The sequence below is a fragment of the Hyla sarda genome, chromosome 5, assembly GCF_029499605.1.
Source record: "Hyla sarda isolate aHylSar1 chromosome 5, aHylSar1.hap1, whole genome shotgun sequence".
NCBI lineage: Eukaryota > Metazoa > Chordata > Amphibia > Anura > Hylidae > Hyla > Hyla sarda.
This window is the reverse complement of record NC_079193.1, coordinates 96,395,170-96,421,907: the sequence shown is the minus strand read 5'-3', so window position 1 is coordinate 96,421,907 and position 26,738 is coordinate 96,395,170. Positions and strand designations below refer to the sequence as shown.

The following is a 26,738-nucleotide window of genomic DNA, read 5'->3' as shown; positions in this document are numbered from 1 at the left end:
AAACCCCATCTCTTCTGAGTATGGAAATACCCCATGTGTGGATGTCAAGTGCTCTGCTTGCGCACTACAATGCTCAGAAGAGAAGGAGCTTTTGAGCTTTTGGTCTAAAACTGTAGCCCTCCAGTTGTTGCAAAACTACAACTCCCAGCATGCCCAGACAGCTGTCTAGGCATGCTGGGAGTTGTAGTTTTGCAACATCTGGAGAGCTACAGTTAGAGACCACTGTATAATGGTCTCAAACTGTACCCTACAGATGTTGCTAGCTTCCGGCTTCCTTCGGATCCAGCCGCACGTCATCGCCGACCGCCGATCTCTGTCGCCCGCAGCCTCCGTCGCCCGCCCGGATCGGTAAGTGGATCTTCGGCGCTGGTCTCCTTTTGTTCCCCGTTCTGCCCCGCCTATTGTGGGTGGGCAGGACAGGGAAAACGGAAGTTAACCCCCCCACCCCCGATCTGCTATTGGTGGTCGCGTCTAGACCACCAATAGCAGGGATAGGAGGGGTGGCACCCCTGCCACCTCACTCCTATGCCTTCAGGGGGATCGTGGGTGTCTTAGACAACCGCAATCCCCCTTATATTCTGGGTCACCGGGTTACTATAGACCCGTAATGACCCGAATCGCGCAAATCGCAAGTGTGAATTCACTTGCGATTTGCCGTGATCGCCGACATGGGGGGGTCTTATGACCCCCCTGGGTGTTTGCACGGGATGCCTGCTGAACGATTTCAGCAGGCATCCCGGTCCGGTCCCTGCCCGGCGCGCGGCAGGGGCCGGAATTCTTCATGACATCATGGGTCCTTAAGTACCAGGGTGTCGGGACGTACGCGTACGTCAAGGGTCCTTAAGGGGTTAAACATGCATGGGATAAGCATAAGGCTATCCTTCAGATAAGATAGGGCCAGTGACTATTGATAGGATTCAGATTATTGGGCAGACTAGATGGGCCAAGTGATTCTTATCTGCCGACACATTCTATGTTTCTATAAATGACTGTGTTCAACAAACAACTTGTAATTATCCTAATAGATGAGGAAAGTGTTATATTTAATATAATACAACTGCATTATGTGCTGTGTGGAAATAGGCTATTCAGACTGATTCTTGTGATCTGAGGACACTTAAATCACTTTTTAAATCATTTAATCTACTGTGTTAGGTAGGATTAAGGGATTACTGGAGCTACATGAACTGCAGAGCGCAGATGGGTATAGTAAATCAGGAGACATGACAAAACATTATTGTAAAATAAATCTAGCACTAGGATATTGGCAATCCAAGGCCCATTCAAAAATGCAGCATTAAATTATGCTTTCTCCCTTAGTCAAGGAACATCTCCATCAGAGACCAAAGGAATTATGTTAGGACTGGACAAAGGAGGGGCTACAATTGGGTACCTGGCATGTGACCATGCATAACAGGTGCATAGCTTCCACAGAGGCAGAGTACAATAAGAAGGGGAGGGCTACTTACAATAATATGCAAATACAGGAATTCCTTACCTGCACTTGTTGAGACTGCCTAGCCATTTAAGCTGTAGTGTAAAGAGTTTGTGGCCAGGTATAGACTAGCATTTTCCTCTGCAGCTCTGTTGTGACCTACATAGACAAACAAGGACTCCTGTCATTTTTACAGGAGTCCTTGCTCTTTTGTTGTGAGCAGTGATGTGCAATGATGCAGTGATCATTCCTGATATTACTTTTAAATTGTGCCCCTTTAATTTATATTATATTTCAAATATTTTTATTGGGTTTTCAAATTTACAACATAGAAAGGTAACAAATAATACTATCAATGGAAATAGATAGAATAAAAAAACAGAATCATAAAAGGTATACTAACTTAGAAAATTGTATCCAGTTCTGACTCAATGTTTCACAGCGTTGGATAATTATTGAACATAAAAGGTTGGTGTTTCACCTAAACTCTCTGAGGAGAATACATATATGTATATATACATACACATATTCTTCAGCTATTATTGTTAATGTTTTGGTTAATTTTCAAACTTTAGGAACCAAAGTTCTAAGTTCGGAGTCTTCCCCCCTCCTCTTTATGTGTAAGGAGATCCAGTTCTGATAACAAAGAATGCTATTATAAGCTGTATGTACAGTAATGGTCTAGCCAGCTTCTCCATTTCAGGCTACATTGAGGCCCTCTCTGTTCCTTCCATGTGTATGTCCTCTCATGTGTACAATTTACTGAGACTGCTTCTATCATTTCTGAAATAGAAGGGATCTCTGCCGTCTTCCATTTAGAAGCTATCTTCATTCTATAGGTTGTGGTAATATGACAAATTGGTGTTCTGAATGCCATGTGTACTTTTTGTAAACCTATATTTTAAATAAAGCCAGTTCCTTCTTGAGATATGTGTGATTGTCTGAAATTCATCTTTATTAAAGTGTCAACATCTCATTTTAGCTTTTCCAATTTTGGGCAGTACCAGAAGATGTGGCTTAGCCCTTTTAATTTAAAACTATGTCCTCTTGTGGTAGTTTTTCTTCTTTTAAATATGCTCTCCTCCTTTACCGTGTTGATTCCCTTTATGTATTTAAATGTCTCTATCATATCTGCTCTGTCTCTTCTTTCTTCCAAGCTATACATGTTAAGGTCCTTTAACCTTTCCTGGTACGTTTTATCCTGCAATCCATGTACTAGTTTAGTAGCTCTTCTCTGAACCCTCTTTAGAGTATCTATATCCTTTAGGAGATACGGCCTCTAGTACTGCGCACAAAACAAGTAAGGCCTCACCAGTGTTCTGTACAGCCGCACTTCTCTCTAGAAGAAGTTTCTTTTTTCATTTCTTTTCAGTTTGACCACAGTGCTCTTTGCTGACACCTCTGTCCATGTCAGGGACTGTCCAGAGCAGGATAGGTTTGCTATGGGGATTTGCTACTGTTCTGGACAGTTCCTGACATGGACAGAGGTGTCAGCAGAGAACACTGTGGTCAGACAGAAAAAAAAAAAGCATACAACACCTGATAAGTACTGGAAGGATTACATTTTTTAAATAGAAGTAGTTTACAAATATGTTTAAAGGGTACCTTTCATCAAAAAAACTTTTGATATATTATAGATTAATGTGTGCAGAATAACTTTCCAATAGCATGTTATTAAAAAATATGCTTCTTTCTATTTAATTTTCCACTTTGAAAAAGTGACCACTAGGGGTCTCCCTACCAGTCCTTTTTTTATAGATTTCAGACTCATGCTGGAGTCCTAAATCTCAGACTCTATCCGGAACACACACAAACTCACCACTGCTCATTGCCAGGGAGCAATGCTGAGCTTGTCTGTGTCCCGGATGCAGTCTGAGATTTAGGACTCCAGCATGAGTCTGAAATCTATTAAAAAAGGACTGGTAGTGGTCATTTTTTCAAAGTGGAAAATTAAATAGTAAGAAGCATATTTTTTAATAACATGCTATTGGAAAGTTATTCTGCATACATTAATCTATAATATATCAAAAGTTTTTTTTGATGAAAGGTACCCTTTAACTTTTTGGCACCAGTTGATTTACAAACATTTTTTTCCAGCGGAGTACCCCTTTAATTCGTTATATAATTAAAAGTTATGCAGCATTCTATTAGCTTAGTTTTTACAATCCTCAATGTACAGATAGTTTACTAATTTGCATTAGTGTTGGTGAAATGCATTAGCCTGAAGGTCAGTCTGTTTAACTGCCAAGGCTATTTATTTGCAAGGACTGGATACTCTTGTAGCAAATAGTCAATGAAGAATGTTAAACCTGGAATAATTGTTGATCCCCTGAAGATTGAAAATGTTAAACACTGGCCTTGAAATTGGGAAGAGTTAAAATATAATGTAAATTAAAAAATTCTAAAAACTTTACATTATAAAATTGCAACATTTTTAATATGAAACCTGAATAACCCATGATGAGTAAAAGCTTGATAATTTGGTACCTTTCTTTATTATACATAGTGCCCACACATTTATGGTAGTTGATGTATCTTGAATGAGACTAGGTAATGTAAAATCTCTGGGGACAAATTTAACAAGGGACTGTAGTAAATATTAGATACTGTATGTGCATAGATCATCAAAAACATTGTGTAGGTCCCCTCTTGCTACCAAAACAGCTCTTATCCTTCAAGGCACAGACTCCAAAAGACCTCTGAAGGTGTCTTGTGGTATCTGCCAACCACTCATTAGCAGTGGAGCCATTAAGGGTAAAATCAAAGTTGTTCTATGTAAAAACAACAAAAAAAACATTGTCATTGAGTAGCATTTTTTGTGTCAAAGCCCTGCGAACAGATGTTAGTTGAAAGTTAGTAGGAAAATATGAAAAGCCATACCCACATGGCGTTTTTGTTTGTGCCATTTTTTCACCCTTTAGTAGTGCCTTTGTGCCCCCAGACTTCTATAGGTTTAAAAAAATTATGCTTTTAAAAACGCAGGTGGAAAAAAAACCCATAAAAAAGCAAATTCACACTATTTTTAGAAAAACGCCACAAAAGCTGCATGATGAAGGGAAAAAAAAAGGTGGCAGTTTTTTGTGGCTTTTTTCAGGCCATAAAAGGCAGAACAAAAGTTGTGTAAGGTTGGGAAGTGTGTTATTCATGGATTGGACTTTTTCAGCAAATATAAAAAATGCCCAATAAAATTTTGTCATGTTCCTCAAACAATTCCACAATACGATGACAGGTCAAATTATCCTGCTGAGCAATGCCACTGCCTTTAAGGAATGCTATTGTCTTGAAGGGATATACTTGGTTTCCAACAATGTTTAAGTACAGTAGGTGGTACATGTAAAAATAACAACCACATAATGACAAAGACCCAATATTTCCCAGAACATTGCCCAGATCATTTCACTGCCACTGGCAGCTTAACATGTTTCTATTTAGTATTTTGGTGCTTTCTCTTCTTAGGTAGATGATGCACCTGTATCTTCCCCTGCATATGATATACTGTAAGAGCAAATGTTGTTTAAGAGTCAGCATGGGCCAGACTGCAAACCACAATGCACTGTGTTCTTACACCTTTGGTCAATATTAACTTTTTTTTTTAGAAATTATTGGCAGAGAAGATCTTCTGTAGGTTCAGACTACACAGGCAAGCCTTTGCTCTTCACACAGCTCAAGCAGTCTTGGGCTCCATTTACCCTGTTGCTGGTTCACCTATTGTCCTTTCCTAGATGACTTTTGGCCTATACTAACCACTGAATACCGGGAACACCCCATAATAGTTTATAGATGCTCTAGCCCTGTTGTCTAGACATCACAGTTTGGCCTTTGTCAAAGTCACTCAGTTCCTTACACCAATTTTTCTGGCTCCAACACAACTGCAAGAACTAACTGTTCTCTTGCTGTCTCTTATATCCCAGCCTTCGGCAGCCACCATTGTGAAGAGATAATCAATAGCATTCACTTTACCTGTCAGTTAACACATTAACTATTGATGATTTATTTTTACTTCTTTTCCCCCCCCCCACAAATCCTTTCTCCTTTTATTACTGTATTTTGTACATTCAGAAGCCTCAGCATGGTAGACTGGCTTTTCTAAGACAGAAGTAAAGCAAAGTAATAATTTTCTTAAACTGCTGTATTTGACTTTATCTTAAATGAACAGTGTGACTTCAGTTTAGAGAACAAAAATATAGAACACGGAATGTGTAAAATGCAGTAGAAGACAGAAAATGGATTTGTAGAAATAAAGAAAAAACTCCATCAACAGCTAATCTGTGTATCTGTGTGTGTATCTGGTTTTATTGGCTGTATAAAAGAAAAACATAGAAAATACTCTATAAATATATCTTGTGAGAAAATAATCAAGTGCACATATCGCTTTATTTTCATAAAATCAGTGTCATGCCAATTCATTTATAGTGTATCTTTATAAGGCTAAGTTAACACAAACTCTGAGAATTCAGCCACATTTTTCACTTTCTTTTGGTGTGTGATGACTCAACCCAATTTTGTCCAAAGGGTTAAACCTTTCTAGTTTTTGACAAAGCTTGAAGTTGCTGTGACAATGCCCTGGCCTATCCTGTCTGTTTTTTTTTTCTCTTGCCAATTATGTGTCCTCTTTGAGTATATACCCTGCAGCTTGGCTATTTAAGCTCCCAGTTGTATCTTAGACTTTGCCTCTGAAAGAGCTTGTCTCTGTAGCTAGCATTCTCCTGCATCTGCATCTTATCCTGTTAATCTGGTTTTGTGACTTTGGCTCTGTATTTGGTTATTTTCTCTTATACTTGATTTTGTACATTTGTTGTCCTCTTGGCTTCTGACTTGGCTAGCTGCCAATCCTCTCTGTTTGTCTGTCTCTATGGTTATAATGTGTTAGTGCATGTCCACTTTTTTGTGTTTTAATGGTCTTCCTGACCTGTGTTATTGTAGTTTGTCATTTTGACCTGTGACGACCCAGCACTTGTTCAGAGTAGAGTTTGTTTTCAAGTTGTGAAGTGACCGTTTAAGGGCAACTACACACTAGGCAGGGACAGGGGTTCTGAGTGAAACTACAGAAAACTGTATCCCTGCCCATACGGGACATGGTGCATATTTTAGTACAGTATTGGACATAAATTACTCCCATGCAATGGGGCTAATTTGTGTCTTGGCTACCAAACTTTATCACACATCAGCACCTTTCAAATGAGTGTTAGAAATGTGGGTCAAAATTCAAAATGTGAATGATGGAGTATATTCCCTTTAAAAACAGTGGGAAGAGTATTACACTTATTCTTTATGCATTCAGATGTGATGCAAATAGTTGTTAGTTACAAGGGAGCCTACCATATGTAATCGAAAAGGTAGATATATTATAGGGTTACAGTGTAGCCTTAAACCTAAATCCCCAAAACTATACACAATAAACAAAATATCATATAATATTGTAGTCTTTATTAACAAGAAATCAATATTTTTATAAAAACATCTCATAAAAAATAAAGACACCAGCACAGAGTGGAAAGTACACACAGGTGAGTCCACAAATACAATGACTCCTAAGGAAAAAAATAGTAATATTTAATGAGGAGATGTAGATAATAATATATATTCAGATATTACAAGTAATTCCTACAGGGCACAAAAATGCAAAACATAGTGACCCAGAAAAGAAATAGCATCAACATCAGCAAAACCTGCCATAAAATAACCCAAGGAAAACAAGATGGAGTTGTAAGCTATGTGCAAAATCAACCCATGTATACAAACCTAATGTACGGCGTCCATTTTAGGACATCGTCATTCGTCAGCCATAACTCCTTCCCCCGTCAGGTGAAACGGCGTCCAGCCTCCTCCCTCACACCAATCGCTGTCATCCTTCAGCCACAACTCACTCTTTCAAAGCGCTGTCATGCCTCAGATTATTCTCCCTCAGGTGCAACGTCCTTTCGCATAGCAGAGCCGACGCTGCACAGCATGTATAGCAGTCAAAACTGTGAAACTTCCACGTGTACTACAGACACTATATGTGTTACAGAGTCTGTATAACAGAGCCGCCACTGAATAACACGTACAGCAGAACCCATAGAGCAGAGAGCTGACACTGACTTGGCTCTGCTACACGGCAGCAAGATTTTTGAGGGATTGGGGAGTTTAGGATGACGGAGGAGGGAGTTGCGGCTGATGCCAGATGGAGATTGGTCCAAAGGGGGAGGAGGGACGGAGTTACGGCTGATGACTGACGATGTCCTAACATGGACACCGTATTAGTGAACATTTTGCTGTAGGTGGCTTCATTGGAGGATTCACAAGGAAACCTGCCTGGATTTCATGTTGTTCATGGTTCTGTCTCCTGGTAGACTCCCCTATATCCATGCTGATCAATTGGATTATATAGTATAAACCCTGACTAGCAATACATATCATCTGCAGTGATCATTCAAGTAAATTTTATCCATGTATTACAGAGATGGACTATGTCTGTGAGAACAGTCCACACTTCATAATGTCTATAATTGATTGTCCTTAAGAAACACCTCCTCCCAGTATTAATATTCTTGCATCTTGCAGCAGTCACAAAAAATAACAAGCCCTCTAAAGATATATTTATATGGATCCTTAGAGCTTAGCAATAAATCTGCTTTTGTGCTGGGTGTAGTCCTCCAAAATTTGTGTGCTGGGAAGTAGACTATTTTAAACGCTAAAAAGACGATTGAGGAATAGACCAAAAGTTATTTTATGAAACAAATCAAAAACTCAGTTTTTAACCTATCTGCATGAAGAGATAAATATAACAAAATGCAATCCCTTTCCAACATTTCAACCAGCTTTTCTAGATGACATTGATAAATCTTTTTTGGGCTTAAATTCCATAGCAATGATCTTGGTAAAAATATTGTTAGGGCTCATTAACATAAGCATAAGCATTTCATTTCATCGACTTCAATGGGGTCTGTGGCGGATTTTTCGCAGCGGAGATTGTGCTGCTGAAAATCAGCTGTGGGCAGCCTCCGGAGAGCCTGCCCCTTCAAACTCACAGCAGGAAACCCATTGCCAGTTTGAAACAAAAGTTTTTCTTTGTGTGAAAGCAATGTGTGGCAAAGTTGTGATTATCTCAAGAATGCCAACCAATCCAGAAGTTTTCTGACTGATGTGTAATATTTTCCAATTGACACTGAGATTGGGGTCCCCATGATCAGTAGAACGAGTGGGAAGCCCTGTAGTGTGCTTCACTCCCCAGCTTGCAGCAATATCTGTCCTTTGGTGCCATTATAAGTGATGCGCGCTTCTCCCTGCTCATTCTACTGAGCACTGAGACCTTGATCAATCAAAATACTTCATATGTCTCTGTGACAAAAGTTTTTTTTACAAGGACATTCTAAGAAAAAACACTTCATACTTTTTTGGGGGAAAACCGCACACAACCACCCTATAGCAAACCCTATACATTGACCTCCCATACAAAGATGTACACATCATGATTTATGTTGTGTTGGTTTCTGTATTTTTGCAATTTTGTTAGTTTTTTTGCCATGCGCAAAACTGCAGTCAACCACGGTTTTGTGTCTAGTTGTATCCTGTTTTCCTGTTTATAAAGGGTTTTGTGTCCATTATTTAAAAAAAATGCATGCAGTCTTTATAACATTGTAGTTAAAGGAGAACTACGGGATTGAAAAATGTATCCCCTATCCTAAGGATAGGGGATAAGTTTCAGATCGCGGGGGGTCCCACCGCTGGAGCCCCCCGCGATCTCCCGTATGGGGCCCCGGCTCTCTGGTTAGAGAAGGCGTGTTGACCACCGCACAAAGCAGCGGCCGACACGCCCCCTCCATACACTGCTATGGGAGAGCCGGAAATTGCCGAAGGCAGCGCTTCGGCTCTCCCATAGCAGTAAATGGAGGGTGCGTGTCAGCCGCCACCTCGTGCGATGGTCAACACGCGCTCTCTATGCAGAGAGCCGCGGCCCCGTAGGGGAGATCGTGGGGGGCCCCAGCGGTCGGACCGCCCGCAATCTGAAACTTATCCCCTATCCTTAGGATAGGGGATAAAATTTTCAATCCCGTAGTTGTCCTTTAATGGAAACTGTAAGAAGCACACAATTGCATACAGTTTTGTCAGTTTTCATGTTTTTAAAATTTTTTGCGTTTAAAGAAGTAAAACAAAAATATTGACAGTCACAGCTGTCATAACAGAATAAGTAAGGGCAACGCAGGCGTTGAACCAAAATACCAATGGGAAAAACAAACTGTAATCCACATATGGAGGAATAACAGAGCACAAACATGGACAATCAAGACAATGCCTTCAAATGTGGACATCTGAGAAAGTTTGTATCACCTGTGCTAGAAAACAGGATGAAAAATATAAATGCAATACAATATGGCCATAGTGCATAGATTTCTAACATGGTGAAGGAGAGTAAAGATAGATCAAATTATATATCCTTGCATAATGGGGAAGATATCCATAACTCCCATCTGTGAGAACATTTTCCCATAGTACCGGAACCTAAAGCTAATATCTTCTTGTAAAAGTATGTAGTATTAATTATATTGATCAAAATGTCCAAGGAGGATAAAAGAGCAGTTTTCCAACAACTCGTGAACAAAGTTTTAGCTATTATACAAATAACACAAAAAAGGCCACAGAAGTGGACAGGTATAAGATCCATCTATCTAAAAATAGTAATATCAAACTAGGTTACCAATTGAGTGGAAATGATAATAAACCTTCTGTTTTGTCAGTTTTTGTGGTATACGTTTTCCAAAACAAAAACCGATTCAAAGCAGTATGGCAAAATCATGATGTAACTGTAGTCTAACACTGGAAACCACTAACATTCCTAGAAATAATTGTAAGAATTTGTCTATTAGAATTTGTAACATTTCACCCAAGGAGGATAAGCTTAAGTACCTATATTTTATATTTTTATTTTAGGAAACAACAAAGTAAAAGTAGACAAAACATTTATACAGTTTTAATAAACAAAATGGGGGCTTTCAAATGTTAATAACATCTGCATAAAGGATTGTACAAAAATATCTGTAGCACTTGTACCTCAGAATTTAGCCAAGAAAGCCACATTTGCTATTATTTGAGGTTTTCTGTTCCCTATTGGAGAACTCATCCCATCCACAAGTTTAGTCTACTGTTTGTAGCTTCACATTTATAAAAAGGTTTGTTTTATTTTATTGCAGCTGTAGCTAGCCTTGCACTGAAATAAAGAAGGAAATTATTTTGTGTAATGTCAGTAAGATTCCATGCCTTTTCTTATTTAAATTCTGACTGATTTAGTCAGACCCTTAGTGGTTGTTTACAACTTGGTAGCCATGTTTACATTTCCAGTAGCAACAAAAAAGTGCCTGGTATTTAAGTTCTTGAAGGTACCTAATACTACTAAATTGTCTGTCATCATGAAAAGTATTTTCTCAGCAAATCATTAATTATTCCATGTCGATTTATGAATAAGAGAAAAGTTGTTCAAGCATATCAAAATATACTAAAATAGTATAAATTAATGTATTGCTTCATTGTTCCTGAATACAAAGAGCTTGTGCAGTGTCTGTCAAACTGTATTTTGTTATGACTATGGTCATAGGTGGTCCCAGGTTCCCTCACCATGAAAAGCACAAAACTTTTAGCATAAGACAACCCCATATGGAGCTTACTTTTAAACAAAAAATTTTTTCAGTCAGGTCTCTTTCTGACCGATTGACTCACAGATAACCTTTTTACCTTATTGTGAGGATATTTTTTGTTAATAAAAGGCATTTTGCTTAACAAATATATAAATAGCCAAATATGGCTTCGAGCAAAACATTCTCTTTCTATTTTCTGATTGTTAAAGGGAATCTGTCATTACTTTCATGCTGCCTGAACTATGAGTCTTCACGTTGGGCCTCAGTGGCTTCTCCACACCTCTGCAAGCCTTTATTTACATATCTCTCACTGTTTGGTTCAGGGAGAGATCTATCAATTAAAGCCAATGGGGCAGGTATAAGCCACCCTTAAAGTAGTATTCTGAGATCTAACATTGTATCTCCCATCCAAAGGTAGGGAATAAGATGTCTGACCACTGGAAACCCCCCCCCCCTGATCTCGCTGCACCACTCGCATTGTATGCGGAGCTGCGTCTCCAGTTTCGGAAACCTCTGGTTACCGGGACTGGAGACATGACGTAATGCCATGCCCCCCTCGTGACGTCACTCCGTGCCCCCTCCATTCATGTCTATGGGAGGGGGTGTAACGCCATTATGCCCCTCCCATAGATATGAATGGAGGGGGCCATTTGAGTGGACACATGCACATTTGTGGCCTGCTGGATGTCATTTTACAGGGCTCTGGCAGTGCTCCTCCTGATCCTTCTTGCACAAAGGCAGAAGTAGCAGTCCTGCTGCAGGGTTGTTGCCCTCCTATGGCCTCCTCCATGTCTCCTGATGTACTAGCCTGTCTCCTGGTAGCGCCTCCATGCTCTGGACACTACGCTGACAGACACAGCAAACCTTCTTGACACAGCTCGCATTGATGTGCCATCCTGGATGATCTGCACTACCTGAGCCACTTGTGTGGGTTGTAGACTCTGTCTCATACTACCACTAAAGTGAAAACACTGCCAGCATTCAAAAGTGACCAAAACATCAGCCAGGAAGCATAGGAACTGAGAAGTGGTCCTTTATTGGGGGTGTCTTGCTAATTGTTTATAATTTCCACCTATTGTCTGTTTCATTTGCACAACAGCATTGGCAATCAGTGTGCAGTGCATATATAATAGTAGCACATGCTTACCCTTATCTAAAAGAACTACTTAAGGAAGTATTCCTAAGTAATAAAGTAGGTGTGAACTCATGGTAAATGTTAGAGGTGATAGCTGGAGAACTGCTGGTCTTTGGAAACTACATGTATTTAACAACCTTTTTATTTTAGCAGCGAGGGCAATTTACATATATATCCTGTGTGTATGGTAATAACAATAAAGATTATGATGCAGTAAATTGTGGATATGCCTACAGTATATTCTTTAAGGGAGGATGACTGACCATTAGAATAATTTCCTCTGGTGAGTCCAAGGAATGTTTGGGTTGCTTGTTTGTTTTTGTAGGCCACAAACACTGTGACTATAAAAAGCTTTACCAAAGTTACTTTGCCAAAAAAATAAAAAAAATAAAACTAAACCTGTAAACAGAAACCAAAAGGACTCATCAGTTACATGCTGTACTGCCTTATAGGGGTATGGGTCACAGTGGTTGGGGCAATTCAAAGTGTGTGATATTTCCCACCATACAAAAGAGTTAGGGTACTTATTAGGATTAACCCAGTGACTTCTATCTTAGACTTAAAAAAAATCTAAATGCATTAATTGTCCATTATACCTACAGATGAGCGAATCGAATCGGAAGAAGTCAAATTCATTCCATATTTCATGAAAAATGTGATTCGGACCGAATCCGGACTTCAACTTGATTCGAAATAATGAATTTCTTAATTAGCGACACCCCTGCGATCCTCCTGTATAATGTATAGATGCGAGTGACTTTCTCCTGCTCTCGAATCTCTGCAATTAATAGGACGATCACAGCCGGTGTCAGGAGTGACACCTGCTGTGATGAGTCCTTAACTGCAGATACTACTGCTCCCAACATGGAGCACACTCTGCTCCATGTGGGGAGCTGTAGTATCTGCATTAATAGACAGATCGCAACGAGTGTCACTTCTGACACCTGATGTGATCGCCCTGTATAATGTATAGATGCCGGCAGCCGGCCGCTCTTCTCTGTTCCCACTGTAGTATGAGTATATGCCGCATATATACCTATTATATATACCTAATATTCATATTTCCTGCAGAGAGCTGTGAGTGGCTGGAACCATCTGGCCAATCACAGCTCTTCAGGAAATATGAATTAGTGATGTGAATTCTATTCACATTGCTGGCCAGCAGGAGTATAGTGCAGTGATGCAAGCGCAGGAGAAAGCCGCTCCACCTCTGCAATAGAAAGGACAATTGCATCGGGTGTCAGGAGTGACACCTGGGGCAACCTGTCTATTAGGACAGGTACTTCAGCTCCCATCATGGAATAGTCTGTTCCATGCTGGGAGTAGTAGTACTACCTTAAAAAAAAAAAATTTGAAAAAAGTGAAACACTTTTTATTAAACACAATATTAAAATGCATTGCTAATAAAAAATAAAAAATTTATTATAAAAAATATATAATTTTTACATTTAAATGGCCCCTTTCTAAATTTTTACTATTGTCAGCTACATTTTTAGGTCCCTGCCTGCCCACATAAATTGATCCCTGTTTAACCCCTTAAGGACACAGGACGTAAATGTACGTCCTGGTGAGGTGGTACTTAACGCACCAGGACGTACATTTACGTCCTAAGCATAACCGCGGGCATCGGAGCGATGCCCGTGTCATGCGCGGCTGATCCCGGCTGCTGATCGCAGCCAGGGACCCGCCGACAATGGCCGACGCCCGCGATCTCGCGGGCGTCCGCCATTAACCCCTCAGGTGCCGGGATCAATACAGATCCCGACATCTGCGGCGGTTCGCGATTTAAATGAACGATCGGATCGCCCGCAGCGCTGCTGCGGGGATCCGATCATTCATAACGCCGCACGGAGGTCCCCTCTCCTTCCTCCGTGCGGCTCCCGGCATCTCCTGCTCTGGTCTGTGATCGAGCAGACCAGAGCAGGAGATGACCGATAATACTGATCTGTTCTATGTCCTATACATAGAACAGATCAGTATTAGCAATCATGGTATTGCTATGAATAGTCCCCTATGGGGACTATTCAAGTGTAAAAAAAAATGTAAAAAAATGTAAAAGTAAAAGTAAAAAAAAAGTGAAAAATCCCCTCCCCCAATAAAAAAGTAAAACGTCCGTTTTTTCCTATTTTACCCCCAAAAAGCGTAAAAAAAATTTTTATAGACATATTTGGTATCGCCGCGTGCATAAATGTCCGAACTATTAAAATAAAATGTTAATGATCCCGTACGGTGAACGGCGTGAACGAAAAAAAATTAAAAAAAGTCAAAAATTCCTACTTTTTTAATACATTTTATTAAAAAAAAAATTATAAAAAATGTATTAAAAGTTTTTTATATGCAAATGTGGTATTAAAAAAAAGTACAGATCATGGCGCAAAAAATGAGCCCTCATACCGCCACTTATACGGAAAAATAAAAAAGTTATAGGTCATCAAAATAAAGGGATTATAAACGTACTAATTTGGTTAAAAAGTTTGTGATTTTTTTTAAGCGCAACAATAATATAAAAGTATGTAATAATGGGTATCATTTTAATCGTATTGACCCTCAGAATAAAGAACATACGTCACTTTTACCATAAATTGTACGGCGTGAAAACGAAACCTTCCAAAATTAGCAAAATTGCGTTTTTCGTTTTAATTTCCCCACAAAAATAGTGTTTTTTGGTTGCGCCATACATTTTATGATATAATGAGGGATGTCATTACAAAGGACAACTGGTCGCGCAAAAAACAAGCCCTCATACTAGTCTGTGGATGAAAATATAAAAGAGTTATGATTTTTAGAAGGCGAGGAGGAAAAAATGAAAACGTAAAAATTAAATTGTCTGAGTCCTTAAGGCCAAAATGGGCTGAGTCCTTAACCCCTTAAGGACTGAGCCCTTTTTCACCTTAAGGACTCGGCCATTTTTTGCAAATCTGACCACTGTCACTTTAAACATTAATAACTCTGGAATGCTTTTAGTTATCATTCTGATTCCGAGATTGTTTTTTCGTGACATATTCTACTTTAACGTAGTGGTAAAAATTTTTGGTAACTTGCACCCTTTCTTGGTGAAAAATCCCAAAATTTGATGAAAAATTTGAAAATTTTGCATTTTTCTAACTTTGAAGCTCTCTGTTTGTAAGGAGAAAATTCACAATCTTTATTTTTTACACTCGCATGTTCTTGTAGACCCAATTTTTGAATTTTTGCAAGGGGTAAAAAGGAGAAAATTTTTACTTGTATTTGAAACCCAATTTCTCTCGAGTAAGCACATACCTCATATGTCTATGTTAATTGTTCGGCGGGCGCAGTAGAGGGCTCAGAATGGAAGGAGCGTCAAATGGTTTTTGGGGGGCATGTCACCTTTAGGAAGCCCCTATGGTGCCAGAACAGCAAAAAAAAAACACATGGCATACCATTTTGGAAACTAGACCCCTCGGGGAACGTAACAAGGGGTAATGTGAACCTTAATACCCCACAGGTGATTCACGACTTTTGCATATGTAAAAAAAATATATTTTTTTTTTACCTAAAATGCTTGGTTTCTCTAAAGTTTTACATTTTTAAAAAGGGTAATAGCAGAAAATACCCCCCAAAATTTGAAGCCCAATTTCTCCCGATTCAGAAAACACCCCATATGGGGGTGAAAAGTGCTCTGCTGGCGCACTACAGGTCTCAGAAGAGAAGGAGTCACATTTGGCTTTTTTGAAGGAAATTTTGCTCTGGGGGCATGCCGCATTTAGGAAGCCCCTATGGTGCCAGGACAGCAAAAAAAAAACACATGGCATACCATTTTGGAAACTAGACCCCTCGGGGAACGTAACAAGGGGTAATGTGAACCTTAATACCCTACAGGTGTTTCACGACTTTTGCATATGTAAAAAAAAATAAAAAAATGTACCTAAAATGCTTGGTTTCCCAAAAAATTTACATTTATACAAAGGGTTAAAGCAGAAAATACCCCCCAAAATTTGAAGCCCAATTTCTCCCGATTCAGAAAACACCCCATATGGGGGTGAAAAGTGCTCTGTTGGCGCACTACAGGTCTCAGAAGAGAAGGAGTCACATTTGGCTTTTTGAAAGCAAATTTTGCTCTGGGGGCATGCCGCATTTAGGAAGCCCCTATGGTGCCAGGACCGCAAAAAAAAACCACATGGCATACCATTTTGGAAACTAGAGCCCTCGGGGAATGTAACAAGGGGTTAAGTGAACCTTAATACCCTACAGGTGTTTCACGACTTTTGCATATGTAAAAAAAAATAAAAAAATGTACCTAAAATGCTTGGTTTCCCAAAAAATTTACATTTATACAAAGGGTTAAAGCAGAAAATACCCCCCAAAATTTGAAGCCCAATTTCTCCCGAGTACGGCGATACCCCATATGTGACCCTTAACTGTTGCCTTGAAATACGACAGGGCTCCAAAGTGAGAGCGCCATGCGCATTTGAGGCCTAAATTAGGGATTGCATAGGGGTGGACATAGGGGTATTCTACGCCAGTGATTCCCAAACAGGGTGCCTCCAGCTGTTGTAAAACTCCCAGCATTCCTGGACAGTCAACGGCTGTCCGACAATACTGGGAGTTGTTGTTTTGCAACAGCTGGAGGCTCCGTTTTGGAAACCGTGGCGTACCAGACGTTTTTCATTTTTATTGGGGAGGGGAGGGGGGCTGTATAAAGGTATGTGTATATGTAGTGTTTTTTACATTTTATTTTATTTTTTGTTATTGTAGTGTAGTGTAGTGTTTTTAGGGTACAGTCACACGGGCGGGGGTTCACAGTAGTTTCTCGCTGGCAGTTTAAGCTGTTGCAGAAAATTTGCTGCAGCTCAAACTTGCAGCCCGATACCTACTGTAAGCCTCCGCCCATGTGAGTGTACCCTGTACATTCACATTGGGGGGGACATCCAGCTGTTGCAAAACTACAACTCCCAGCATGCGCTGAGAGACTGTACATGCTGAGAGTTTTAGTTTTGCAACAGCTGTAGGCACACTGGTTATGTATCACGGAGTTTGTGACCTTACTCAGTGTTTCAAAACCAGTGTGCCTCCAGCTGTTGCAAAACTACAACTCCCAGCATGTACGGTGCATCGTGTAAGGTGACTGCTGGGAGTTGTAGTTTGCAACAGCTGGAGCCACACCGGTCGTGAAACAATGAGTTAGGTAAAAAAAAACTAAGTTTCACAACCAGTGTGCCTTCAGCTGTTGCAAAACTACAACTCTCAGCAGTCACCGACAGCCAACGGGCATGCTGGGAGTTGTAGTTATGCAACCAGCAGATGCACCACTACAACTCCCAGCATGCACTTTAGCTGTTTGTGCAAGCTGGGAGTTGTAGTTATACAACAGCTGAAGGTACACTTTTCCATAGAAAAAATGTGCCTCCAGCTGTTGCAAAACCATAAGTCCCAGCATGCCCATAAGGGAATGCTGGGAGTTGTGGTGGTCTGCCTCCTGCTGTTGCATAACTACAGCTCCCAGCATGCCCTTTTTGCATGCTGGGAGCTGTTGCTAAGCAACAGCAGGAGGCTGTAACTCACCTCCTGCTGCTGCTCCATCGCAGGCTGTCCCACGCCGCCGCCGTCGCTCCTGGGGCCCCGATCCCAACATTAACGCCGGGGATCGGGGTCCCCAGCACCCGGGGTCGTCTTCCCGCACCCGCTCACGCCCTCCGGAAGAGGGGCGGAGCGGGTGCGGGAGTGACACCCGCAGCAGGCGCCCTGATTGGTCGGCCGGTAATCCGGCCGACGAATCAGGGCGATCGTGAGGTGGCACAAGTGCCACCTCACCCCTGCAGGCTCTGGCTGTTCGGGGCCGTCAGAGACGGCCCCGAACAGCCAGTTATTCCGGGTCACCGGGTCACTGGAGACCCGATTGACCCGGAATCGCCGCAGATCGCTGGACTGAATTGTCCAGCGATCTGCGGCGATCGCCGACATGGGGGGGCATAATGACCCCCCTGGGCGATATGCCGGGATGCCTGCTGAAAGATTTCAGCAGGCATCCGGCTCCGGTCCCCAACCGGCTAGCGGTGGGGACCGGAATTCCCACGGGCGTATGGATACGCCCTGCGTCCTTAAGGACTCGGGATGCAGGGCGTATCCATACGCCCTGCGTCCTTAAGTGGTTAAGGGGTTAAAAATTAACATTAACATTTTTTTTTTTTTTTTTTTACTTTCAGGAGTGTGCAGGGACCAGAAAATTCAGCGCTCAATATTAAAAATTATTGAGGAGTGCATTTCATATTTTTTTTTCTAGTTTTTGTTCTAAATCATAATTTTTTTTATTTCAATTAACTTTTTTAGCCTCATTTATTGAATTTTTTTGCACATTTAGATGTGATGCCATGAATAATTGCGGGGGTCAGAAAGGAGCCGAGGACAGGGACATCAGTAATATGTATAATACAGTAGGCAAAAAAAAGGCGGAGGCAGATGGTTGGGACAATAATGTATGTATGTAGTTAATGTAATTGTGAAGGACGATGTCATTGTAATTCACAATTACATTAAATACATAAATTATTGACCTGGCCATCTGCCTCTGCAAATTACAATTTGAAGAAGCTTTGATTTCTGATTTTTGGATTTATGGATTTTTGGTAAATTATGGAAACTTTTTTTTGCCTACTGTATTATACATATTACTGATGTCCCTGTCCTCGGCTCCTTTCTGACCCCCGCAATTATTCATAGCAGCACATCTAAATGCGCAAAAAAATTCAATAAATGGGGCTAAAAAAGTTAAGTGAAATAAAAAAAGTTATGATTTAGAACAAAAACTAGAAAAAAAAATTCCTCATTCATTTTTAACATTGAGCACTGAATTTTCTGGTCCCTGCCCACTCCTGAAAATTGAAAGACAAAAAAAAAAAAAAATGTTAATGTTAAATTGTAAACATTGATCAATTTAAGTGGGCAGGCAGGGACCTAAAAAATGTAGCCAAGAATAATAAAAATGTAGAAAGGGGCCATTTAAACGAAAAAATAATATAATATTTGTAGTATATATTTTTAATTAGTAATGTATTTTAATATTCTGTTTAGTAAAGTGTGTGTGTATGTGATTCACTTTTTTTCTCTATTTAAAAAAAAAAAAAAAACATTTTAAGTAAAATAGACTGTTCCATGATGGGAGCTGTAGTACCTGTACTAATATGGGCCACTGATATTACTAGATAGGTAAATTAGGTCTCCTAGATAAAGTAATAGAAACATTGTAACTGTACAGGGAACCTTAAAACTTAGTTTTTATTATGCTAGTATAAAAGTAGCAATAATGTTACAAAAATAAAGAATAAATAGCAAAAACATAAAAAAATATTCAGACTAGGTTGCCATCAGATTGCTGTTCTTCATTTACAGCAGTGCATCCATTTTAGGATACCAAAGTCTATGGATGCTTCACTTATAGAATATGAAGGGCTGAGCACGAGTTCACACATTAAGCATCATCACTTAGCATGGGGATCTGTTACTGTTGCGTAATATCCGGATTCATCCCTATGGAGAAGAGTTTCTACAGTTGGCAAGACTTCATTTGCACAGGATGCACTGTAATAGTCCTACTGTAAATACATCAAGTATATATCTTCAAGTGCCATTTACTATAGAAGATGATGCTTAGATACAATTCACACTGATATTGCATTTTCTATTAATTACTCTGCTAGGTAGTTCTGTAAATAAATTCCAAGCGCAATCCACTCCACAATGACCACAGCATATATTACTGACACAGTTTACACTGATATACCGTTTCCAATTATATGGTGATATTATGTTATTTATCTTCACAACTTATAGAAGTAGTACACACTGCCGAGATATTACCGCAATATACACTCAGGATATAGTTCACAGTCTGTGCTTAGCGTAGCATGCATAGTACACACTGATATTGCATTTAAATAAGATGGCCATAGCGTATAAGTGTCGAACACAATTTACACTGACATAGTTACATAGTTACATAGTTAGTACGGTCGAAAAAAGACATATGTCCATCAAGTTCAACCAGGGAATTAAGGGGTAGGGGTGTGGCGCGATATTGGGGAAGGGATGAGATTTTATATTTCTTCATAAGCATTAATCTTATTTTGTTCCAGGAATGTATCTAATCCTGTTTTAAAGCTGTTAATTGTTCCTGCTGTGACCAGTTCCTGAGGTAGACCGTTCCATAAATTCACAGTCCTCACGGTAAAGAAGGCGTGTCGCCCCTTGAGACTTAACTTTTTCTTCTCCAGACGGAGGCAGTGCCCCCTCGTCCTTTGGGGGGGTTTAACCTGGAACAGTTTTTCTCCATATTTTTTGTATGGGCCATTAATATACTTATATACGTTTATCATATCCCCCCTTAAACGTCTCTTCTCAAGACTAAACAATTGTAACTCCTTTAATCGCTCCTCATAGCTAAGATGTTCCATGCCCCATATTAGTTTAGTCGCGCGTCTCTGCACCCTTTCCAACTCCGCAGTGTCCCTTTTATGGACAGGTGACCAAAACTGAACAGCATATTCCAGGTGAGGCCGTACCAATGCTTTATAAAGGGGGAGTATTATGTCCCTGTCCCTTGAGTCCATGCCACTTTTGATACATGACAATATCCTGCCGGCTTTGGAAGCAGCAGCCTGACATTGCATGCTATTCTGTAGTCTGTGATCTACAAGTACACCCAGATCCTTCTCTACCAGTGACTCTGCCAGTTTAATCCCCCCTAAGACATACGATGCATGCAGGTTATTAGTACCCAGATGCATAACTTTACATTTATCCACATTGAACCTCATTTGCCAAGTGGATGCCCAGACACTTAGTCTATCCAAGTCATCTTGTAACTTATGCACATCCTCTATAGACTGTACCGTGCTACAAAGCTTGGTGTCATCTGCAAAGATAGAAACAGAGCTGTTAATGCCATCCTCTATATCATTGATAAATAAATTAAACAACAGCGGTCCCAGTACTGAACCTTGGGGTACACCACTAATAACCGGGGACCAATCAGAGTACGAATCATTGACCACCACTCTCTGGATACGATCCATGAGCCAGTGTTCAATCCAGTTACAAACTAAAATTTCCAAACCCAAAGACCTTAACTTACCTGTCAGACGTCTATGAGGGACAGTATCAAATGCTTTAGCAAAATCCAGAAACACTATATCCACAGCCATTCCTCTGTCAAGGCTTCTACTCACCTCTTCATAAAAGCAAATTAGATTGGTTTGACAACTTCTATCCTTAGTAAACCCATGCTGGCTATCACTTATAATACAATTATCCCCTATGTATTCCTGTATGTAATCCCTTATAAGTCCTTCAAACAATTTACCCACAATGCACGTTAAACTTACCGGTCTATAGTTTCCTGGGGAAGACCTAGAGCCCTTTTTGAAGATTGGCACCACATTCGCCTTGCGCCAGTCCCTTGGCACAATACCAGACACCAGAGAATCTCTAAATATCATGAACAGGGGTACAGATATTACTGAACTTACCTCTCTAAGAACTCTTGGGTGTAGTCCATCCGGTCCTGGGGATTTGCTTACATTTATATCACTTAACTTACCTTGTACCATCTCTACATTAAGCCAGTTCAGTACATTACATGATGTGTTACCAGCACTGACCTGGCCAATGTCAGCTCCTTCTTCCATAGTATACACAGAACTAAAGAACCCATTCAGTAGCTCCGCCTTCTCTTGATCGCCTGTGACAACCTCCCCATTATCATTATTAAGGGGTCCTACATGCTCTGTCCTTGTTTTTTTTGCATTTATATATCTAAAAAAATATTTAGGATTAGTTTTGCTTTCTTTGGCCACCTGTCTCTCATTTTGAATTTTTGCTGTTTTTATTACATTTTTACAGATTTTATTAAGCTCCTTGTACTGTTTAAATGTTATAGCTGACCCATCAGATTTGTATTTTTGAAGGCTATTTTTTTGTTGTTTATTGCTCTTTTAACCTCATTTGTCAGCCATGTAGGATTTAATTTTAATCGTTTATATTTGTTCCCCATTGGTATATATTTAGCTGTATAGTTATTTAGAGTTGATTTATAGATGTCCCATTTACCTTCTGTATCAGTATTTGACGACACCTCCCCCCAGTCTATGTCCTGTAGTGCAGCCCTCAGCCCAGGGAAATTTGCCTTTTTAAAGTTATATGTTTTTGCCTTCCCCGCCTGTCTTTGTTTTCTACATTTTAAGTCAAAAGTAACTATATTGTGGTCGCTATTACCAAGGTTTTCCCGCACAGTTACATTACCAACCAGCTCTGCGTTGTTGGAAATGATCAGATCCAACAAGGCATCACTTCTTGTTGGGTCCTCCACAAACTGGCCCATAAAATTATCCTGCAATAAATTTAGGAATTGTCGCCCCTTTGTAGTTTTAGCCAACCCCGGACCCCAATCTATATCTGGATAGTTAAAATCTCCCATTATTACCACTGTACCTGCCCGGGCGGCCCTCTCTATTTGTTTATGAAGCCGAACTTCTATCTCTTCAGTGATATTAGGGGGTCTGTAGATTACACCAAATACAATTTTTTCAGTATTTCCCTCCTTTTGTAATTCTACCCACAATGATTCCACATCCTCAGAATCATCACACACTATGGCATTGTTCACATTGACTTTCATACCACTTCTTACATACAGACAGACTCCACCACCTTTTCTGTTCATTCTATCCTTGCGAAACAATATAAACCCCTGCAGATTGACAGCCCAGTCATGCGAGGAGTCCAGCCATGTCTCAGTGACCCCAACTATATCAATATGTTCCTCCAGTATCAAGGCCTCAAGCTCCCCCATTTTATTTGCTAGGCTTCTGGCATTTGTGAACATACACTTTACATTTCCATCCTTTATGTTATTGGGGTTAATGGGATTCAAGGGTGTAAGTTTTATTTTCCTATGAAGCCTATTCCTATTAACTATTCTAACCCCTCCCTCCGCTCCACCCCCAGGTACATTTATAATTCCCACCTCTCTATCTACACTATCTTCCCCCTCTTTGCTGTAGGTTCCCTCCCCCCAAGTCCCTAGTTTAAACACTCCTCCACCCTTCTAGCCATCTTCTCCCCAAGCAAAGCTGCACCCTCCCCATTGAGGTGCAGCCCGTCCCTACGGTAGAGCCGGTAACCGACAGCGAAGTCGGCCCAGTTCTCCATGAACCCAAACCCTTCCTTCCTACACCAGCTTCTGAGCCACTTGTTTACCTCCCTGATCTCCCGCTGCCTCTCTGGTGTGGCTCGTGGTACTGGTAGTATTTCAGAAAATACTACCTTGGAGGTCCTTGCCTTAAGCTTGCGGCCTAAGTCCCTGAAATCATTTTTAAGGACACTCCACCTACCTCTTACTTTGTCATTGGTGCCAATATGTACCATGACTGCTGGGTCCTCTCCAGCCCCGCCCAACAACCTGTCAACCCGATCCGCGATGTGCCGAACTCGTGCGCCAGGCAGACAACACACTGTTCGGCGATCCCGGTCTTTGTGACAGATTGCCCTGTCTGTCCCCCTAATAATTGAGTCCCCCACCACTAGTACCTGTCTGGCCTGCCCTGTACTCCTCCCTCCCTCCTTACTGGAGCAGACACCACCCTGGCGGTCAGAGGCGGTATCCTGCTGCAGTTCTGCTAGCTCTGTAATGGCATCCCCCTCATCTGCCAAGCGGGCAAACTTGTTGGGGTGTGCCAGTTCAGGACTAGCCTCCCTGACACTTTTTCCCCTACCCCTCTTTCTAACTGTAACCCAGCTAACTGCCTGACTGTCCTGCAACTCCGTCCCACTGTCCTCCCCCACCTCTATTCCCGAGAGTGCCTGCTCAGTGAGCAGGAGACTCCTCTCCATGTTGTTAATGCTTCTCATTGTTGCCAGTCGCCCCTCTAGATGCAGGATCTGGGCTTCCAAACGGACAACTAGCACACATCTCGCACAACAATATGCACCCTCAAACTGTTGTTCAAGGATTGCATACATTGAACAGGATGTACATTGGACTGCATTTTCCAACATGGAGGCCATCTAATTATGGGGATTTCACAAATGTATAGGAAAAAACAGACAGTCAAAATTACACTTAAAATTTTTTGTAGACCTTGTGGGTTCAAAAATTAAAACTCACAGCGATCTCAACCTCCTGCTTTCAAACTCCAGTTTTTGAAACTCCTCTTTCACGCCCCCTCTTACACAGCAACACTCAGAAAGAGCAAGCTCTCAATAAGAGTCCCAAGCTAAGATTTATACACCTGTGCCCAATCTACTCCTCCTCCCCCTAGAGGTGGAACAGAGAAAAAAAAAAAAAAAATGAAAAAGGGTGTTTAAACTCTAACAGTTATCCCACTATGTGCAAAAGAGAAAAACTTACCCAAAATATGAATGTGGGCTATAGGCAGTCGCACCCACTCCACAGATTCACTCCGCACAACAGATAATCACAGTTTTTGAAACTCCTCTTTCACGCCCCCTCTTACACAGCAACACTCAGAAAGAGCAAGCTCTCAATAAGAGTCCCAAGCTAAGATTTATACACCTGTGCCCAATCTACTCCTCCTCCCCCTAGAGGTGGAACAGAGAAAAAAAAAAAAAAAATGAAAAAGGGTGTTTAAACTCTAACAGTTATCCCACTATGTGCAAAAGAGAAAAACTTACCCAAAATATGAATGTGGGCTATAGGCAGTCGCACCCACTCCACAGATTCACTCCGCACAACAGATAATCACAGTTTTTGAAACTCCTCTTTCACGCCCCCTCTTACACAGCAACACTCAGAAAGAGCAAGCTCTCAATAAGAGTCCCAAGCTAAGATTTATACACCTGTGCCCAATCTACTCCTCCTCCCCCTAGAGGTGGAACAGAGAAAAAAAAAAAAAAAAAATGAAAAAGGGTGTTTAAACTCTAACAGTTATCCCACTATGTGCAAAAGAGAAAAACTTACCCAAAATATGAATGTGGGCTATAGGCAGTCGCACCCACTCCACAGATTCACTCCGCACAACAGATAATCACAGTTTTTGAAACTCCTCTTTCACGCCCCCTCTTACACAGCAACACTCAGAAAGAGCAAGCTCTCAATAAGAGTCCCAAGCTAAGATTTATACACCTGTGCCCAATCTACTCCTCCTCCCCCCAAAATATGAATGTGGGCTATAGGCAGTCGCACCCACTCCACAGATTCACTCCGCACAACAGATAATCACAGTTTTTGAAACTCCTCTTTCACGCCCCCTCTTACACAGCAACACTCAGAAAGAGCAAGCTCATAGCGTTTCTAATTCTAAAGTGATGTTATGTATTTTTATTATTATTCACCCACTCAATACGTAATTCACACTGCTACTCTGTCAGTGCATTTAATTACCACAGTTAGGGATGAACGAATCGAGTCTGACAAATCTGAATTAGTTAAGAATTTCAGGAATAATTCTATTCGCAACAAACGCGAATATCAGTGCGATTCAATTGCGCAAATCACTTCATTAAACTCCATTTAGTGCAGTCCAGGCTCAAGGGCATATAAAATGGCAGATCCACATATGAGGACATGGGGCAAGGAATCCTGGGAAGGCAGGAACAAGGGTAGGCAAGAGGACCCTTAATCATATGCAGCATACAGCCTACCAGCAGCCAGTCACCCCTTTGAAGTCACAGCCCTATATAGTCACTTCAGCCTTTCATTGCAGAGAGATAGATAGGGACAAACAGCGTGTCTCGACCAGCAACCCATCTGCCGTCATCGATTGGTTAACACGGTCGTCCACTTCATCACAAGGGACATCTGACACCACCTGTCAACAGTCGGTGGGTTCCTTAGACACAACCCTCAGTTGGCATGACCCGGGAGCAGTCTCTGTCCTCCCATTGCCTCTTTCCTATGCTGTTCCCTCCCCCACAGAAGTATCTTATGCTGTGGGTTCAGCTCCACTATTTAGTGAGGACGATCTAGAGGAAAGTCAGCAGGTACTGCCCAGCCAAGAAGTGGAGGAGACATCTGCTGCTTCCTCTGCTAGGCGGGCAAGTAGTGATGTGGAGAGTGGCGTGGGAGGTGGTGTTGCGAGCGCTCAGGCTCCTGAAGCAGACACTGTTGAGGAACCTGAGGAGGACATCAGTGACATGCAGACACAACTCGATGATAATGATGAAGCTGATCGCACTTGGGAGCTGGGTGCAGAAGTGACTTCATCATCATCTGGAGAAGAGGGTTGCAGGTTCCCCATGAGGCAGCAGCTGAGCCAGCAAGGTGGTTGCATGGTTGACTTTCAGCATGGTGGCAGAAGTGGAAAGTCTGGAGCCAAACGTTACCGGGGTAGACCACCTGCTTTGCGGCAGCCTACCTTCCTGGGAGCTATTGAAACAGGGGTTCCTGAAGTCGGCTGCAGTAGCAGTCAATCAGTGCGGACTGTTGGTGGGAAAATCAGCAACTCGGCGGTGTGGCACTTTTTCATCAAGCATGCGGAGGAGGTTAACATGGCCACATGCAAGATGTGTCGGCAGAAGGTGAAGCGTGGCCAGGCTCCCATAGTTGGCACCACGACCCTGCATCAACATATGCAGAATCACCATG

General features: G+C 41.3%; 2 protein-coding genes across 3 annotated transcripts in view; one reads left to right on the top strand and one right to left on the bottom strand.

Moving 5' to 3' along the window:
* The window catches only part of ZNF385D (zinc finger protein 385D), a 350,029-nt gene that overhangs the window by 279,795 nt on the left and 43,496 nt on the right, over positions 1-26,738 (top strand). The window lies entirely within an intron of this gene.
* On the bottom strand, positions 22,533-25,400 carry LOC130273348 (uncharacterized). The gene is made up of 4 exons (XM_056519971.1): positions 25,113-25,400; positions 24,827-25,017; positions 24,543-24,733; positions 22,533-24,449 (listed from the first exon to the last, which is right to left on the bottom strand). Exon 4 carries the CDS (start codon positions 24,197-24,199, stop codon positions 23,216-23,218), a length of 984 nt encoding a protein of 327 aa, XP_056375946.1. The 5' UTR covers positions 24,200-24,449; positions 24,543-24,733; positions 24,827-25,017; positions 25,113-25,400; the 3' UTR covers positions 22,533-23,215.